Source organism: Molothrus aeneus, chromosome 15, assembly GCF_037042795.1.
Source record: "Molothrus aeneus isolate 106 chromosome 15, BPBGC_Maene_1.0, whole genome shotgun sequence".
Classification (NCBI taxonomy): Eukaryota; Metazoa; Chordata; class Aves; order Passeriformes; family Icteridae; genus Molothrus; species Molothrus aeneus.
The window spans coordinates 14,397,734-14,417,548 of record NC_089660.1 but is presented as its reverse complement, the minus strand read 5'-3'; the positions used below and the strand labels follow the sequence as shown (position 1 = coordinate 14,417,548).

The 19,815-nt window shown below is 44.0% G+C and overlaps 1 protein-coding gene across 2 annotated transcripts in view; it reads left to right on the top strand.

Annotated features, from left to right (window-relative positions):
• Positions 1-19,815, top strand: part of SLIT3 (slit guidance ligand 3) — a 491,996-nt gene that overhangs the window by 427,960 nt on the left and 44,221 nt on the right. For both annotated transcript variants that reach the window (XM_066559986.1, XM_066559985.1), the window contains 2 exons: positions 3,521-3,618; positions 10,059-10,198. In XM_066559986.1, the coding sequence (XP_066416083.1) occupies positions 3,521-3,618; positions 10,059-10,198 (238 nt within the window). The remainder of the gene's footprint in view (positions 1-3,520; positions 3,619-10,058; positions 10,199-19,815) is intronic.

Here is a 19,815-nt window from a genome sequence, read left to right as displayed (position 1 = left end):
CCAGTGCAAGAGACTGAAGGGGCCTTGCTCTCATTTTAACATTTATCTTTATTAAATTTTTACAAGAACATTCAAATTAATCTGAGTAATTATAGTGGAAGTGATGGGCCTGTTTTACATGGTTTCAGCTGTGACAAAAACCTTCAGAAAAACAGATGCTTTGCTGCTTGCTCCACTTGGCTGCCAAGGGTTTAATATTTTAATGATACAGGGGTGAAGAGTTTGCATGAAATAGAAGTAGCTCCAGGGACACAGGAAAAGTATAAAAGTGAAGCTTCCAGCTTCACTACAAGAAGGTGGTGAACTGTCACTATGATATTTTCTGAAAAATCCCTTTGCCAGGATTTCTTCTCCTGGGAAGCTGAGAAGCCTCAGAAAAGAATGAAAACAATAATTATCTGATTGCTTGGAATGTGGTCTGGAAATCGTTTACCAACAGGTGCATCTTTGATTGGTTCCATGCAAATTGTTTTTAATTAATGACCAATCACCATCAGCTGTGTCAGACTCTGAGGAGTCAGTCAGGAGCTTTCAGTATCATTCTTGTTTAGCTTTCTGAAGTATCCTTTCTCTTTCTTTAGTATAGTTTTAGTATATAATTTCATAGGATAGGATAGGATAATAAACCAGCCTTCTGACAACTTGGAGTCAGATTCTCATCTCTCACCTCGTCCTGGGGATCTCACAACACCCCAGTGAACAGCCAGGGCTCAGGGCACAGATGGAGGAGGGATGGCAGTGCTGGAGCAGGGTGATCAGTGTCACCGTTCCACGGTCGCATCCGCAAAGCGCCGCGGGCCACATGGTGCCAAAATAAAACCTGCAGGAGCTTCCCTCAGCTCTGTCCCAATCCCTGCCTGAGACATTTGGGATCTCAGATGGAGGAGGACAGGCTGCTTGGCACACGGGGCACGGATGGAGCAGAGAGCCTCTGTGCCAGGCCTTGGGCGAGCGCCGTGCGTGCTGCCGGCACTGCTGTGCGGGGATGAGCTCACTGCCAGCCACCCTGGCCAGGCCTTTGGAGGATGAACTCACTGCCAGCCACCCTGGCCAGGCCTTTGGGGGATGAACTCACTGCCAGCCACCCTGGCCAGGCCTTTGGAGGATGAACTCACTGCCAGCCACCCTGGCCAGGCCTTTGGGGGATGAACTCACTGCCAGCCACCCTGGCCAGGCCTTTGGAGGATGAACTCACTGCCAGCCACCCTGGCCAGGCCTTTGGGGGATGAACTCACTGCCAGCCACCCTGGCCAGGCCTTTGGGGGATGAACTCACTGCCAGCCACCCTGGCCAGGCCTTTGGAGGATGAACTCACTGCCAGCCACCCTGGCCAGGCTCTCTGGTGGCCTTTGGAAGTGTTTCTCTCCTGATACAGCCGTGGAGAAGTCTGTCCCTCTTGTATTTGCAGGAATTTGAAAATGCAAAGCTGCGTCTCCTCGCTCTGGGGAATACTGGAGACAGAGCCTCAGGAAATACAGCTTTGTTAACAAAACTCCTCTGTGGTGTTGGATGAAATTATAATATAAAATGTATAATATATGTATGTATCTACATATTGCTGGAGGCCAACATTATGAGGCTCAATAAGGTCAAGTGCTGGGGCCTGTCCTTGGGGCGCAACAAGCCCTGCAGCTCCAGGCTGAGGGCAGAGGGCCTGGAAAGCTGCCAGGCAAGAAAGAACCAGGAGCTGCTGGTCTCCAGAGGCTGAACATGACCCCGTGTGCCCAGGTGGGCAAGTGGCTTGTACCAGAAATAGATTGTCCCCCTGTACTCAGCACTGGTGAGGCCACCATCACTGCAAGACATTGAGGGGCTGGAGCTTGTCCAGAGAAGGGAACAGAGCTGGGGAAGGGTCTGGACAGTCCCAAGGAGTGGCTGAGAGAGCTCAATCTGGAGAAAAGGAGGCTCAGGGGAGACCTGTTCACTCTCCACAAGTCCCTGACAGGAGGGTGCAGCCAGGTGGGGGTCAGGCTCTGCTCCCTGGCAGCTGGCAATGGGACAAGAGGAAATGGCCTCAAGCTGTGCCAGGGAAGGTTCAGGTTGGATTATCGGGAAAAAACTTCTTCACTAAGATGGTTGCTAGCACTGGAATGAGCTGCCTAGGCAGGGGATGGAGTGATGATCTCTGGAGGTGCTCCAAAAACAGCTGGGTGTGGCACTTGGTGCTCTGGTCTTGTTGTCACGGTGGGATCAGCCAAAGGCTGGGTTCCATCCTGTAGCTCTTTTCCAGCCTAGTGATTCTGTGATAATCAGTGTGCCTCACTTCTTCACAATGACTTCTCTGCTCTCCACATGATGGCCACATGTCCTGCCTGCTGCAAAGTACTGAAGATTTCAGTGGTATTTGGAGGACTGACCCATAGGATGTGTGAGCAAGAGCCAAGCACCAGCAGTGGACAGACCAGATCAATTGAACCCTTTACTAAAGTTCACACTCATAAGCTGTTTTGGGGTTTTTATGCTAAGCTGTTTTGGGTTTTTTATGCCTTGGTTAGGCTTAAAAATGCACCAATTTCAAGATAAGTCTTCTAGAGACAAATTAAGACCAAAAAAACAGCTACCTGAACTGAATTCTTGTATCTCCCAAGATATTTTTCTCCTCTTGTCTGAAGTAATCTACCAGCTTTCCCGCAGATGAGCTGGCAGAGGTCCACTGCTAGCAGGACCTTCAGCAGGAAGAGCAGAGTGATCTCTTGAACTTCTTGTGATTGCTCAGATCCTTTGAGGATTGAGGCTTTTGGGTGGCTTTACTCCACCCCACTGTGTCAGCAACTGAAAAGCAAAACCAAGCTCTTGAATGTATTTGCCAGTTTTACAAATAGCTTGTCCTTATCAGCAGAATATAACGAACAGAGAAATATGTTTATGCCTTGAAGGGTCAGTAAAAAGTCAGTAGCAGTGGAGGTGTCTCAGGCTGGTGAGGTTCAGTCAGAACTGAGGTGTATTCTAGGGAAATCTTAAAGAAGGGAACAGAGTCAATGATGAACTCTTGGTGTGTTGTGTGCAGAAATTCAAGCTCAGCTCTGAGCACACAAAGGGCCTCTCCCCTGTGGTTCTGACTCTGGTAACGAGCAGCCTGTGCTGCTGCAGGGTTTAACTGAGAGCCTGGTGAGTGCACTTGGTGAGTGCTGACTCCATGTGGGCTTGTGCTCACTGTGTGTGGCCTTCTGCTTACCTTTGGTCCTGAGTCATTCTCTTCATTGTAACTAACATTAAAGTGTGTTGGAATGATGGTGAAACCAGCTGTTTCCTTAAAACACTCCAGTGAAAGAGTTCATTACAGTCTTGAACCTGAGTAATACTGAGATGCCCACCAGTCCCATTGGACAAAGCAGCTGCCCTGGCAAATTCTCACTGAAGTCATGAATAAATCTGATCATCAATAAAGAACATTAAGGGATGTTGTGGGTCTGAAGACCACAGACCTCTTGTACATGGTGCCACAAGCAGAGTGAAGGAACAAGAGACACTGATAACATGAGCCTTACTAACATTGTTTCTTTTGAATTTTCCCAAATAGGGTCAAGACTGCAGTGTGCCCATTAATTCCTGCATTCAGAATCCATGTCAGAATGGAGGGACCTGCCACCTCACAGAAGCAAATAAAGATGGATTCAGGTAGTAGCACAAAGTTCATTTAAAATGAGATGATAAAATTTAATGTGTTTCTGCTTTGCATTAATGAACTGTAATGGCTCCTTTATAGAAACTGCTGTATGTGGCATTTCCATTTGCCATACTAAACTATTGCTTTGGTTTCCTTGGTGTGACACATCATTTCCTGTGAAACAGGCCTCCTTATTTCCTCATAATGCAATATACATTTAAGAGCTTTTGAGCAGTCTCTATGTTCTGCATTGTGTTATCTGTATCCTAATTTTCCTTGGGGCATTTCAGGCTCACATCTAAGCTGTTTTTGTATTTGTAAAGGGAGCATCTGTTGCTTGACAGCCAGATCCAAAATGTTTTCATACTGAAGAATCTTGCAGACAAACAGGCTTTAAAGAAACAATTAAAAAGCACGGGGAGATTGCCACATCTTAAGCATTGTGCCTGCAAGAGAATAACCTCTGCAGCTGGATGTTGTGGATTTCAGTTTGCCCATATTACAAAAATGTAGCATAGGTGGGGATGCTCTGAGAGAAGTCCAGAAATTTTAATGAGATAGGAGATGGGAGATCTGCACTGCTGCAGGCACTACTTCACAGCTAAGAAAATACAAGTTTGAGGCTTTGGTCATTCGTTGTCATTCAAATTGATAGTTTCTTTTTTAAAAAGAGCTTCTAGAATTCTCATAGATTTGCTCCTCCATGTTTGTGCTGTTTCTTGCAAAAGAAGAAGCAGTAAACAGAAGAAATGCCCCAGTGCTTCTCTCTGTGCCCACCCTCATGAATTCCTTGCTTCCAGAAGCAGATGCAGCACATGACAGGAGAGAGGACACTGCTGATGTTACAGTGGAAAAGCACAGGTGGATGGGGGTGAAGAGACACTGTAGGCTCTGTAATGAACAGCAGCAGGAGTTTCCAGCATGGAGAACAGGAGCAGGCATGGCCCCATCTCCATCAGGGGCAGCTCAAGGCTCGCCTGGAGCACCTGTGGCAGCCCCTGAGCAGGGCAGAGGAGTCTCCTGAGCCAAGATGTGTCAGCAGGGTGATGGTGTTGGGAGAGGAGGGGGAGGCTCAGCAGGTCACAGTGTGTCCACGTGGTCCTGCTGCTCAGCAGACTCCATAGATTCTGGTGAAACCACTCCTCTGGTCTGATCTACCTCCTCTTGATTCAGATTTTAACAGGTCCAGCAATTTTTGGAGTAAAAGTTCACGTTCAGTTTCTGCTTAATGGTCTGGTGGACTTCAGTCCATTTTCCTTTCTGGTCACTCATGTAAATAGCTTTTTCCAGCTTATGCCAATGTAAAACTGCACCACATTAGAATATCTGGAGTTTGTCACTCAGTACCCATTTTTCAAAAATATAGCTGATACTAAAAATGCAGTAGTAAAACATTTTATAATATCCATAATACTAGAATGAGAGCCTTCCACATATATTTTGGATCGGGTTTTTCTTTAGCATTTTTGTTTCGTTCTGTGGCAGCAGATAAAGAGTTTTGAATGACCTGAATTGAGAGCTACTTCTGCATTTCTCTCCTGAATTGAATGAATTTTACAATTTCTGAGGCTTTGCCTCAGTTCCAAATGAGCATTGTTTTTGAGATCCTTTATAAAACTGCAGGGGTAGTTTTGTTGCTGAACAACATTCGAGGCTTTATAGGGAAGGATTCTGCTTTTTATAGTTATTTATATAGTTTCAGTTGGTCTAATAAAAGACACATAAAACCATATCTCATCAAAACCCTGCTGCATGAAATTGAATGTTCAGCATGTGCATTGCTCCATTTTCTCCTTGTTTTTAATTCAGTCAGTCCATAAGCTCTGTGGCTCGGCAGGGCTGTGGAGCTTTAGCATGGCTTCGGGAAATGTGGTGTGGAGATGGAGCAGTCAGTGACAAGGAAGATACAGAAACCTTTCAGGATTGAACTTGGTTGGTTGGGGTTTTTTGGTGGGAAATCTCTCCAGTGGATGGCAGCAGTCAGAGTTATGTGGATATAAATTGTGTTCACCAGGATGGGAAAACACTGCCCTGTGTTATGTGCTGTGAGGAAGCGGATGTCAGAAACATTTTCATGAGAGGCCTCCTTGGATTTTTTTTTGTTGTGTGGCCTGTAAAAGAAATTATATCTTCTGTATATTCTCTTCCCTAGGGAAATATATTCCTACACAAGCCCTGCTGCCAAACTTGTCAAATCTTTACTCTTGTAAAAAGGAAACTTAAGCCAAAGTTCTCTCCCTGTGAAATGCCAAGCTGTTTTAACTCTCAAGTTTCTGTGGCCTTAGACAAGAAAATTACCATTTGAAATAATGCTAAGGTGCTGATGTTCCCCCCAAAGACAGGAAGCTCTTAGTTATGACTGAGATTCCAGCCCAGCACCCCCACTGTGCCTGGTGCCCACAAGGGCTGTCAGCAGCAGGGGCTGAGGCACTCAGGTTCGCTGGAATGGCAGATCCTGGTGGGACAGCCAAGGGCAAAGGTTCAGCTGCAGTTACTCCTTCCTCTTTTACGCTTGCACTTTTTCAATCCTGAGTCATTTTCATATTCTCTTCCTTCAAGTAGGGGTGACCTCTGTGTTGAGGAATAGATAGGTGAGATGGTGTGGCTCAGAGGAGTGGAAATGTTAAGTTCTTTTGTGGTATTTTCTGGGGTCCCCATTGTTGGAAGGAAATGATGAATCTGACTCCATGTTCTTAGAAGGCTAATTTATTATTTTATGATATCATATTATATTAAAGAATGCTATACTAAAACTACACTAAAGAATAGAGAATGGATACAGACAGAGGGCTAAAAGAAAATAATGAAAAACTCATGACTCCTTCCAGATTCCCAACACAGCCTGACTGTGATTGGTCATTAAGTTAAAACAATTCACATGAAACCAATCAAACAGCCACCTTTTGGATAAACAATCTCCAAACCACATTCCAAAGCAGCAAAGCACAGGAGAAGGAAATGAGATAATATTGTTTTCCCTTTTCTCTGAGGCTTCTCAGCTACCCAGGAGGAGAATCCTGGACAAGGGGATTTTTCAGAAAATATGATGGTGACATTCTTCCTCCCTTTGAATTGCTGATTCTAATCTAATCTGTGCTTGATGTGACAGAAGGTTGCCCAAAAAGTCACTTATTAAGGCTGATGAGAGAGATGGCCAGTGAGACATGTCCTGGTGGTTCAGCACATGTGGAGGAGAGGCTTTGGCAGGAGCAGAGCTGTCACAGGCAGCAGCTGATCCCTGCTAACCTGCGGTGCTGGGACACAAAGGCTCTGGGTTATTTTAACTTTTCTCCATATAAAACCCCCTCCGGTTCCCAGATCGCTTTTTTTAGCATTTTCCACAAACTGTAAGTGCCCTCATAAATGTAAAATCCTGGAACTGATTAACTGCCTAGTGTTAATTCTGCCTAGTTCAAGGAAAAACATTGCACTTCCAGACTTTCAGGCTACTCCATTGGGATCTAGACATAAAAGGCATCTTTACCATGTAATATTCCTGAAAGAATTTACTATATCTATTTAAAAGCGTTTTTGAAACTTGACACACTGTATGGATATCTATTTTAATAAACAGATGCTAAATTGTTTCATTAGAGTTTATTTAAAAAATCTAGTACAGCAAAATTTAAAAATTGCCAGCTTGAAAAAAAACTTACAAAATGCTTTGGGTCCAAAAGTTTACCCCAAAGTGTTGCCATTTGTGTTCCCTTGAAACTTCATGAGGATAATGGGATGTTATGTAATTCTTTATAGGAAAACACAACATCAATTCCTGAACAGGAGGAATAGGGAATTTGGACTTTTATTAAAACACAGTTGTTTCCTGCATGGCTCCATTGTTTCCAACATGCAAATGAAATGCTGTCTCACACTGCTTCGCTACTGAGTCACTGCAAAGTTTTCATCATTGTCTCTGGAATTCATTTTCTCCCTCGGTCAGCTGGAACCCAAGTTTGATGACCTTCCAGTCACTCAGCAGACTTCATTATTCTTCTTAGCTTTTTTTTGGATAGTACATACAAACAGTCCCAAACTGCAATTCTTTCAACATGTGGTTCAATCCAGGTCCCAAGTTGTATGTTTTATCTTTTCATTTCAGGCCTCATATCTGGGACATTTGAATGCAAATCAAAATAAAGAACTGTACGTAAGCAATAATGTAAAGACTCCCTATACTACATAAGGACCAGTAGCCAAATGTCATCAATTATTCTGACATTTCCCTGAGTATGGAATGTGTCCTAATACTGAGCAATTTATGTTAACAATCCCAAATGAATTGTTACTAATGGTATCTCCACTGTGAACCATTACTGTGATAGTGTTTAATAATGTCATTTTTAATTGCATACACCCAAGCTGTCCCAATCCTTTTGTGCAAGGAAAATGGTGTTATATTCACATAAAAAATCACCAGCACAAAGCCACTCTTGTTGCTTTTCTTTACATGGAGACAAAAATTTCTGTTCCCAAACTGAGACCTTGTCTTCCAAGTTGCAGCCTGGAGCATATTTGTATGACCGAGTTACAAACCCCTGAAAATGGGGTTTTGTAATCAAAAATCAAGACATGATGAATGTATCACTATATTTAATTAGATATCTTTAACCCCCTCCCTGACACTTGCATTGCCACAAAAGATGGTGTGCGCCAGCTCTTCTTTCTGCCTCCTGTGATCCTCTGGCTCTGGGTCAGCAAGAGGACATGTTTTATTAGCAATAATGAGCTTGAGACAGGAAAAGAAAATATTCCTTATTGATTTATTGTGCCCTAAATTGAATTTACTGGAGCAGTTTGGTTTTGGTTATTCATGGTGAAGGTTTTCTAACCCTCATAACCTGTGGATGGTCCCTGCAGAATGAAGATAACTCTGAATGTGACCAGTGTCCCTCTTCTGTACCCATCTGGGAGATCTTCCTGTTGTGGTGGCTCAAGACACATTCCCTTCCCATTTTTCCTCCTCTTTATGACTCCTTTCTGAGATTGCACATCATGAGGAATCTAACCCAGCCCTGATGATCCAGCCTGGGACTCCTGAGGTGGATGCAGAGCTTTGTGCCATCCCTCCCTTGGGACTCTGCACTCTGCTCAGGCTGTGGCACACAGCAGGAAGGGAAGGGAAAATCCTTCAGCTTTTTTCATGGATCCTGAAGAGCTCCTTTTTCCCCAGGGCTTCCCCCATCTCCTGCATAAAGCAGGATAACCACCTCAGGCTCTCTTTGCCTGTCAGAGCTGGAAACAGCACCCTGCAGCCACGTCTGCCTTGGAAATCCTCCTGGTTTCCAAAAGCAGTGCATGGCAATTAGTGTGACTGCTGTAGTGCTTTCTGGTTTTCATCCTCATCAATCAGCAGTGCTTTTTATTTGCTCAGTTTCTTTTCTGCCACCAGAGCCTGCATAAGAAAGGAAATGAACAGCAGAGTGAATGTGTAGTTTGGACTGGGGCTCCAAACAGCCCTTTCTGTGACTACTGAACAGCAATGCTGGCACTTCAAAACTGACATTTCACATATCATTGCTGGCTTCTCAGAAGCCCCTGATATTACTGGAGCACTTAACTCCTGTTTTTAGAATCTCCTTTTGGAAACTCTGCCCTCCACCTCTTCATCACTTACAGATAGTTTAAAATATAAAGGTTCTGTTTGTAACTGTAGCTTCTAGATGTAGAGAGGAAATGGAGATTGAAAAAAAAAATCAAGCCATTCTTCAGCCATTTAGTTTTCTATCTTCCCTCTAGGGACCATACATCACACTCCTGTGAGATAAAATGTCTAGTGCAATTATTCTTCACTAGTGTCCACATCCTCACAGAGCCATTACTGGCTGTGCCATGCTCTGTGTTTTAGTTGAATTATCTGGGCATCATCAGCTCTTCTCCAAATAGATATTGAGGGAGCTGAAATCTTACAGCACTTGTAAAAGCAATCATTCCAAAACATTTCTTATTTGGACAAGTGACAAAGCAGTAATGAGAAGAAAATGCTCATGTCTGTAAACTCAACTCAAGCTGCTGTTCTTAGAAGAGGCTGAGGTATCTGAGAGCTGCCAAGCTGTCCTGGGACTGTGCAGTCCTCAGCAGGCAGATGTCCACATTCTCACAAAAACATCAACAGGGAGGCCAAGGATTTGAGTATTGTGATGAATGTTTACTCTCCTGCCCTGGAGTTGCTTACTCCAGCTAAGGGCCAGAGTTCCCAATAAAGCAGCAAAGGGAGCATGGCAGAGGCTGGCTCCTGAGGATGAGTTTTGTCTCCTGTAAATAATTACATGACCCCAGGAGCCATCAGACTGCATCTTTCACCAAACACTTGGGGTTAAATTGCTCTATGCCTCACAGCAGCAGTGAATTTGGCTCCAACTGACTTTTATGTTTTAATTTCAGTTTTATACCTCAAACCTCCTGTCCCTTTAGATCCATGCTAACATTTTTTTTTGTTTTTCTTTCTCCAAAGCTGCTCTTGTCCTCTTGGGTATGAGGGGGAGAGGTGTGAAATAAACCCAGATGACTGTGAAGATAATGACTGTGAGAATAACTCTACATGTGTGGATGGGATCAACAACTATGTGTGTCTCTGCCCTCCTAATTACACAGGTAAGAAACACAGAACAAGAATCCATGAGGAGTGCCTGAAGGGAAGGGTCCAAACTAAATAATGTTTATTTAGTGCATGAGCATATAATTAATTGAAAATCTAGTCCCCTTCTGAACAATCTGAATATCTTCCTGGAAAAAATGTTAATGTTACTAATATTGCAATATATGTGCTCACAAACATGGCCACTTTTCTGAGACAAAAGACTGATGCCTCATTGTAAAATACATTAAAAAACAGTATTTAAGGGATCAGAGAAGTGTCTACTTCAGTGTGCACATTTTCAGTACTGAGCTGAGCCTGATACCCACCTTGGCTTGAGGTCTCAGGGCTCTGCATGTGTTAAATACAGTGAGCCTGCTAAATTCCTGATCTCCATTTCACAGGTGGGTGAGCAAAGGCTCTGTAAGAGGCTGCAGGCTCAGGTGTTGTCTCCAGTGTGAGCCAGGTCAGGGAGCAGGGGCAGCTGCTGGGTCTGTGGTCACAGGGCTTGGAGATGGAGTCAGAAATGGGATGAAATGGAGTCAGAAATGTCTTGCATTGCAGATAAATTCCCTCCTAAACCTTCTGCAAGAGTGTCTGGGTTTGAAAAGCCAGGTGTCTGCTCAGGAAGGCAGGAGCCTCCCCTGAAATGGAAAATGTAAACCCACTCCCTCCAAACTATTATAATTTTGAAATTAAGGGGCTCTCAGGCAAAGATACAGGAGCAGGAATAACAGTTCTTTACTAGGGAAGAAAATTTTTTTTAAAAATGCAGTAATACAAAACAACATTGCCAGAGTGAGAGCAGGCCCTGTCCCCTGTGTGTCAGGGGGTGGCACAGCCCCATCCCATGGGGGCTCAGCCCTCCTGCAGTGCCAGCTGTGGCTCTGCTGCAGCAGGGAACCTGCACAAGGGGGGAGTTTTCCTCTGCAGCTCCAGGGCTGCTGGAGATGGGCCTGGGCTCCCTCTGGCAATGCAGGGCAGCAGAAAGCTGCTCCTCTGGCAATGCACTGGGCAAAGGCTGCTGTGCTGTCCCAAAGCTCAGATTGGATCCAGGTAGGAATGCTCGGCTCCTCCCCTGGGCGGAGCATCTCCCCATGGGATGATGGAATTGGATCAGCCCTGCAGGGATACTCAGTGGCCATGGACAGCAGAGATCTCCTGGAGGGAGGATTGGCTGGGGGAGAGAGAAAGAAAAATCTGCCCCATGAACAGGAGAGAATGCTCCACAATAGGAATAGAATACACCTACCCATTTCCAACCTAAGACAGAGAGCAGAGACTCTCCTAAGTGGAATCTAAAAATGGTTTTGCTCAAGGCCTTCTGGAGCATTGCATGGACTCATTGACACAGCCCAGCCCTCCTGGCTCAGCATGGAGGGTGAGGAAACACCTGCAGGAGTTCCTGCTCCAGCCTTTGAAACGGGGTTATTGCCTCCTGAGCTTGGAGAAGCAATGAAGGGCTTCTTGTATGCTGGAATATATTACATGTCAGGGGATTTAATGAGGATCAAGCTTGAGTGGCTGAGTGAGGCAGGAGGAAATCTTCTAGAATTTCCAAACTCTTAAAATACTTTTGTGGCTGATACAAAGGAGGCCCATGGTAAATCTTCAGCTGAGAAAAGCCTTATGACTCAAATGTACATTTATTGGGTCTCTAAAATGATATTTCTGCCAAAACCTAAAAAAAATTCAGCTTAGCAGAGTAAAGAGTTTTGCTTGTAGGATGTTGAGCCCATTGTGCTTACTTGTGCACTATTTATGTCAGCTACTCTTGGGTGGTTTCTAGCAGAACTCAATGCAAGGAGGCAGAGTCTTTACATTTACAACAGGAAATGGATTTGACCAGCCAAGGAAAGACATATCCAGTAAGGAACCTAATCCAGCATATATGTAAATGCACTTTCCTCTCCACAGGATTATTGCAGAATCTTTTTTTTTTTTCCCAGACAATCAAGGTAGGACAGAGCTTAATTGGGATTTCTTCTCCAATGGCCATCTGGATAATGGCTAGGGAACTCATGTGATACTTTAGAAAAATTTTTACTCAACTTCCAGTGGGTTTTGTTTTGTTGATTTTTGGCTTTGTTTTTTTGTTTTGGTTTTTTTGTTTTTTGTTTTTGTGGTTTTTTTTTAATCTGAATGTTGTCTGTGCTGTGCCTCTGCTGATTAGCAGGAGTTTGTCAAATACCAGAGCTCAATGTTGCTATGTGGGTAATATACAGCCACAGAAAATGTGCTATCATAGTGCAGGCAATAAGCTTGGTTGCAATTGAAAAAAAAAATTAATTCTTGAAGAAAATAAGGAAATACTTCCAGAAAATACAATATGAATCATAGGTGGAAAAGGTTGCAAAAATAGGTGTTGCTTAAATTAGAATATGAAGGGTTACAATAGTTCATGTTGCCTAAAATAGGAAGAGTTTGGTGAACTGTGATACCAAAATTGCCTTAACCTGCTTTACCTCCATTTTGGAGAGGGATATTTCATCAAACCTGCTCAGTCACCTGGCAGGACTGACTGCAGTGCAGCTGGCTGGGCTGAAATGTCCCTCAGAGCTGCCCCTGGCCTCAGAGCAGGACAGGGAGCAGCATAAAATGGCTGGAAGAGTTGAAGCCATCAGCCAAACAAAAGCACACACAAGCCAAGCTAACCTGAGCAATGGTTTTGGGGGTCCTTATGAGTTGAATCCAAACAAGAAATGGGGAATCATGTGAAATTGCTCAGCTGACTGAACAAAAGTGTAGGAAATGCCATGGAAGCACAGAGGGAAGTCATGACAGCACACCTTGGAATGGTTTGTGTGTCTGACCTGAAAGAGAGGGAGCTGCTGGCCAAAGAGTTTGACTGAAGTCTCCTGTGACACCCAGGGCATCTCTAGGTATATTCTCTTGAGATGAACCTTTTTGAAGGTCCTATACTGAAAGAATATCTGACACTGCTATGGCAGGAATATTCCTTTTTGAAGGAATATCTGACACTGCTATGGCAGTATCTATTAAAGACAACAAAAAAAGGTAGGTGCAGATGAGTTCAGTATGGGAGAGTATGAAGGCCAAGAGTTCACAGAGAAAGCAGTTCACTCCAGGGGTCAGGAGTGCTTATTCCTGTGCTCAGAACTGTGTTTTGAGGTACCTGCCTCTCTCTGGTGCTAAATGTTGAGCTACCAAGCTCTGTGTGCTCCAGCTTTGCCAGGTGTATGGATTTGATCTATTTCTTTGGGCAAAGAAAGGCAGGGTGTACAGTCCAGGGAAGGAGTTTTCCTCTGAAGTAGTCTGGGGGACAGTGAGCTCTCAAAGGGCACAAACATCCACAGCCAGGCTGTATCTAGCAGGACAGAAAATGTAGGTGATATCTCTTTATGTTGTACCCAAATATTATCCTTAGTTCTGTTGTTAACAAGTAGTAGGCAGACAGAGTGAGCTTTTATTTGCCTTTTTTTCCTCACCAACGCTTGTATGGAAAACAGAAATTTCTTTGGAAGGTTGACTGGCTGGGTTTTGTGGCTGAACAAATCCAGACTGTCCATTTTTATCAGTGTGATTATGCAAGAGTTGTGGTTCTATGTACAAATGGGATTTCTCAGCTGTAGTTAACCCCCATGTTCAGTCAGGAGTGGTCTGTCTGGCACTGGAGCTGTTTCTGCCCTGACAGCCTGGGATGTTTGCAGTAACCTGAGCTTAGAGGTGCCCAGCTCAGTTACTCAGATTCCTGCTTTTCTCCCCTGCCAAGCAGGGAGCCTGAATCCCTCATCACCCCTGTGCTCTTGGATGCCACAATGCTGGTAACAGTGCAGTGATGCTTCAGTAAATTCTGCATTTATAGAACAAATGGATGCTGTAATACAGAAAACAGTCTGAATGCAGGGAAGAAGATCCAAGAGTGTGTCTGTCTGTTGTTCTGTAAGAAATAGTTGGGGTCCCCCTTGGCTTAGTTGAGTAATGGTTAAATCATGATAATAAATCTTATGTTCCTAAATGAAATACAAATTAAAAATGAATGTGTTGAAATTTTTGACTATTGACAGAGTCACAGTATCCAGGCTTTGGTTTTTTCCATACCTTAGTGTGTTCCTGCTCTATCTGCTGTCTGCCTGGTTTTACTTGTTATAGCCTTTTTAGGGAACAATATCCCAAATTATGATGCATGAATTTTGCTTTCATTGGTTGGAAAAATGAAGGCCAAAAATCTTTCTTCAATTAATAAGATTTTGCAGTGTTTTCTTTTAACATTCTTTGACAGTCTTTCCCCCGACTCAGAGTAGATGAAAAATGGCCAATTTGTTAAGTGACTGCTGAGGAAGGAATTTCCCACACTCCAGCCCCATTTCACTTTCATTTAAAAAAATAAAAAAAAACCACACCAAAAAGCAGCCCACGCTCACACAAAAACCTCCTTCCTAGTTCTTTTCTATCTATTAACTTTAAAACAATATGGAATTACAAATGGATTCCATGAAGTAGTAAATGCAAGTTAAAAAAGACTGAGAGGAGGGAAACAGCTGAATGCCTTAAAAAAGCTTCAAACCTGAACCCATCATCACCAGGTTTCCCCACCATTCTTAAAATCAATATTTTAAATATTTGTTGCCTGTATTTAAATAACCAAACCAATCCTGGTGCTGTGTAGCAGATCCTGATGGCTTTAATTGTCTGCTGATGTCTTATTTTTCCTCTGGCCCACTGGTTATTTTAATCCTGAAGCTGAATTATAAACATGTAATTCCTCCAGGACAATCATGTACCCAAACCCAGCCAGCTCTGAGGAGTCTGGGGCTGTTTTACCTGCAGGGACTTGTGTGGTTTACAGCTCCTCCTTGCAGTTCTGCAGGATCTCCTTCCCTTCAAAAAGAAACATCCATAGGGACATCAAAAGAGAAGGATGTGCATTAGATCAGTCACCCTGGTTCTTGCCCTTTTTGTGTTTTCCTCATCTCTGCCCTTTTGGCTGTAGCATGGTCTGTCTCCAGCCATTGATACAAATATTGTGTTTTCTCTTCAGCTTTGTGGTGTAGGAATGTGGGGCAAAATTCAGAGAGTTTTCCCTTCCCTTCCTTTCCCTGTTCACTTCTGTTACAGATCTCCTTCAGCCCATCACTGCTTTGCTCATACTCCTAGCATAGTCCTCAAGCACAGAATCTCATCCCTCCAAAGAGATCTGTCCTCAGCCTCTCTGCCCTCTGTGCCTCTGCATGAAGAGGGGTCCAAACATGCACAGAGGAACAATTGGGCTGCACCAAACATGCCCTGAGTGCTTCCAATGCTTTGGTGTTTTGCCTGCTGCTTTATTTGGTTTTGTTGTTTGCTGTGACTTTTCCTCCTCCTGTCTGATTTTAGCAGAAGCAGAAATATGTAGCACTTACACACCAAAAAAAAAAACCAAAAAAACCCAAAAAAAACCAAAAAAAAACCCAGGAAATATATTCCTATTTGCCAAAGATCCTAAAAAGCCTCAACAATGCCCTCACTTCTTTGTTCTGAAACCTAAAAAAAAAATTATTAGTGGCTTCCACTACTGAAAATAGGTCTTTACTAAAATACCCAGTAACCCATGGCAGACAGAGGGCAGGAGCAAGTGCTTTAAAATAGTTTGCTTCCATGGGAAAAAGCTGCAAGCAGTTTGTATCACTGAAAAAAAAAATCACTCTCAAAATAAATAGTAATAAAATAAAGCTAGGAACTATTTCTGGTTTGATGTATTTGGAAGAGAAGGCTAAGATCTGTTTTACCTTAGGGGACCCTGTGGTGTCCTGTAGATGGTATCTGAGAGTTCTGAGCTCTAACAGTCCCTGTTAGTGATTAGGGGCCCTTTTCCTGGAGTGTCCCACTGTCTGTGGTGACTCTGTCTGGCCAAAGCCCAGCACCAGTGCAGGCAGACAGCTGCAGAGAGCTGCTCCAGTGCAGGCAGACAGCTGCAGAGAGCAGCACCAGTGCAGGCAGACAGCTGCAGAGAGCTGCTCCAGTGCAGGCAGACAGCTGCAGGGAGAGCAGCACCAGTGCAGGCAGACAGCTGCAGAGAGCTGCACCAGTGCAGGCAGACAGCTGCAGGGAGAGCTGCAAGAATGCAGGCAGACAGCTGCAGGGAGAGCAGCACCAATGCAGGCAGACAGCTGCAGGGAGAGCAGCACCAGTGCAGGCAGACAGCTGCAGAGAGCTGCACCAGTGCAGGCAGACAGCTGCAGGGAGAGCTGCACCAATGCAGGCAGACAGCTGCAGGGAGAGCAGCACCAGTGCAGGCAGACAGCTGCAGGGAGAGCTGCAAGAATGCAGGCAGACAGCTGCAGAGAGCTACACCAGTGCAGGCAGACAGCTGCAGGGAGAGCTGCTCCAGTGCAGGCAGACAGCTGCAGCTGAGTGGGGCTCGTGTCTGTCCCTGTGTCCTGGAGCCCTCCATGGCTGGCTGCTGTGACAGGTGTGGCTCTGTCCCCAAGCCACCCCTGGGCAGGCTGATGGGGGTCATGGCACTGAAGCTGCTTTTTCCCCCCAAATTTTTGCTCCAAGAGCAAGGAGGTTTGAGGTGGTATGGTTCAGCTTGTGGCTCCACAGGGATCTGGGCTGCCTAATAAATGCTGAAGGCTTAAACAAACAAGTACTTAGCTATCAACTCCTTTTAAATTTTGGAACTTCAGCCATAATTTCCTCAAGACAGAGAAAATTGTGGTCAGAGTTTAGTGTGTTTTCTTCCTTTTTGTTTGAAGGAGTTCTGCCTTACATGGAAGTCTCTCAGTTTTAGTTATTTGGCAGATGTGAAGTGTACTCCCTTTCCGCATGAAACACAAAAAGGCACCCACATTTCCCAGTTGTGTAACTGGGAATGACAAGTGGTGGAAGACCTGGAAGGTTTGGGCTTTGTTCAAGAGCCTAAGCCCATTCCCAGCCCTGTTTTATGAAGAGAGAACCACATGTCATTGCTATCAGATTGGACTCTTATCTGACCCTCTGGGAGGAAATAGCACAGCAGCTGGCAGGGCTGCAGCCTGTCTTCAGCCTCAGTGTGGGTGTCCTGCTGTGCTGGACTGCTCCAGCATCTTCTCTGGTCAAACTCCCCTCTCCCAAATGTAAAATGTCATGTTTGTGCAATAAAATATACCAGAGAATTCCTCCTTGTTCAGCAGGACACAGCATGTCTGCAAGAAAGTGGAATGTCAGCTACTGCTGTCCTGTAGGATGAGCAGAGTGAATTCATCCTCAAATGGGGTCTGAGAGTCATTAAATCCAGTCTGTCAAGAAACACAGTGGGAAACAAGGAAATCAGGCAGCTCCTGAAGAACTGTGTGCTGTGCAGGAGCAGTTCTGGGAGAGCTGCAGCCTGAGGGAAGGAGCCACCTTGGAGGAGTCCATGAAGGACTGGGCACACTGCTGCAGTATCCCATGGGAGTTCTGGAGCAGGGAGCAGAGTCAGGAGCAAGGAGTGCTGGAGCCAAAGCATTTTTAACAGGCTCCAGCCCCATTCCCTGCTCAGACCAGCAGGAATCCACAGGGTGTCCTCTCTGCCAGCCCAGGAGGAGCATCTCAGACAATGTGTGGCATCTCAGGTGTCACCTGCTGCACTAGATTGTGTGGATGGCTGAACTGATCCTCAAATGATTCCATCCATATGAATAAATACAACTCAAAAACTTAGGGTGTCCAGCAAAAGAAGATCTTTCCCAGACACTGTGGTTCTGAGGAACAGTGCTTTAGGCAGGTCACCACCTTGAAGGGGCACTGGAAATTGTCTGGTTCAGTTCATGTTTCACACACTGCATTGTGTGCAACTTGGCATGTTGAATATGGTTTTTCATACTTCAGCAGTGCATAGAACACATTCCTTCTTGGAGATTCTGAAACACTGAAAGGATCATTATTTCCCTGCCCAGATCTGGTTTTACCCATGCTCCCTTTGTTGAACCTTAAGCTTAGGGAGAATTGCTCCTGAAATCTGAAAAAAAAAAAACCACTGTGGGAATCCCAGCGTGGAATCAAACTTAAGGGTTCCCACTTAGCAGGTCAAAACCTGGTAAGTGAAAACTTGGGAGTTTTTAACAATTAAGACAGGATAAAAAGCATAAAGTAACTCTTTGCCTGCTAAATACTGTGGGCAGTGCTTGTCAAGCAAGAGCAAACTTCAGTGATCATGCAGAATTTACTCTGCTACAGTGCATTTCAGGTGATTTCTTTTATGTTTTTGTAGCTAACATAATAGCATTTGCTCCTAAAGGATTTTCACAGAGTTTCTCATTTTTTCATTGCAAGTTGAAATAGTTTGGAAGTAATTTTTTTTATTATTATTATTTACTTAGATGTGCCTCAAATCATTTTCATCAAAAATCAACAACATTCCTTACTGAATTACTTCCTTGGAGGAACACCCTGTCTGTTCCACCCAACCATTTTTAGGTTCAGCATTCTGAAACTTCCAATTGGCACTGACCTCTTTTTAATGCCTGAACAGAGAGAAGGGGAAAACAAAACAACAGCAAACATTTCTTCCAATACAATTTATTAGATATAAAATGAGTAATCTCCTATGAGGAGAACAGCACAGTGGTTTTTATTAGCAGCAAGGAGACGAGTTCCACTCAGACTTACGTGGCAGAGTTCAGAATGTTGCCCCACACCATTTAAGCATTCACCCTGTGCAGCCTGGAAAAGTTTTCCTGCTGTGGATGCAGGCCAGGCTTTCTCCATCCTTCCCTCACCATAAGCACGTTTCTTTTCTCAAGTCATATTGTGAAATTCTCAGCAGCATATTTACTGCCAGTCCTGCAGGCCCTACTAAAGCTTCTCTTGCATTAAGGATGGGGATATTTTCTGTGTTGTTTTGTCAGTATATTACAACAAAGTATCACCCAACTGACACATGGAACAAAAGAAAAATCGTTGAACTCATTGGTTGCAAATTGGTGCTGTACATTGTCTTTTCAGAACTGCAGTTTCACTTAAAGATAAATAAGTAAAATACTTTTACTGCATCCAGCTTCTCTTTTACTGATTAGGGAGAAATAGTGGAGCTTGGATCCTGGTTTTAAAAGTCTAATGGGGCATGAAATAAATAGCTCTCATGACAGTACAGAACGGAAAAAAGATAGATGATTATTAAACTGTGTGTAAAAGTCATCTTTATTGCCCTATTGTTGTTTTGGCTTCGCTCTGAGACGTGGGGAAGGCTCAGAAAAGCCTGAGCGTGTTTCTTGGCAGCTCTTCATAAGCAATGAGCCCTGTGGAAAGCCCCATGAAATTCATGATTCTGTTGAAAAATAAGGCCAGGAAAATGTTGCAAGAGGCAAAAAAAAAAAAAAAAAAAAGCATGTTTCTTTAAGACAATGTCAGTAAAGGTGACAAGAGAGGTGGTTTTGAAGGAGCAGAATTCCTTGGCTATTTTTCAGGGATTTTTTTTCTCTCTATTTTTTTCCTTTTTTTTTTTTTTTTTTTCATGAGTTAGCAGCAAAGGAGATCCACCTGTTGAGGTTCCACCTGTCACTATAACTTGGTTCTAATCTGAAAACTGCAATAATTTGTGGTATATCAGACTGCTCTCTCTCTCTTCATCTGTCCAGCATCTGCTGAATGTTACCGATTCTCTTCAGCTTTGATTAAAGAGAATAAGTGTGCCTTGATGGAACAAAAGCATTATTTGGGATTAAAAAGGATG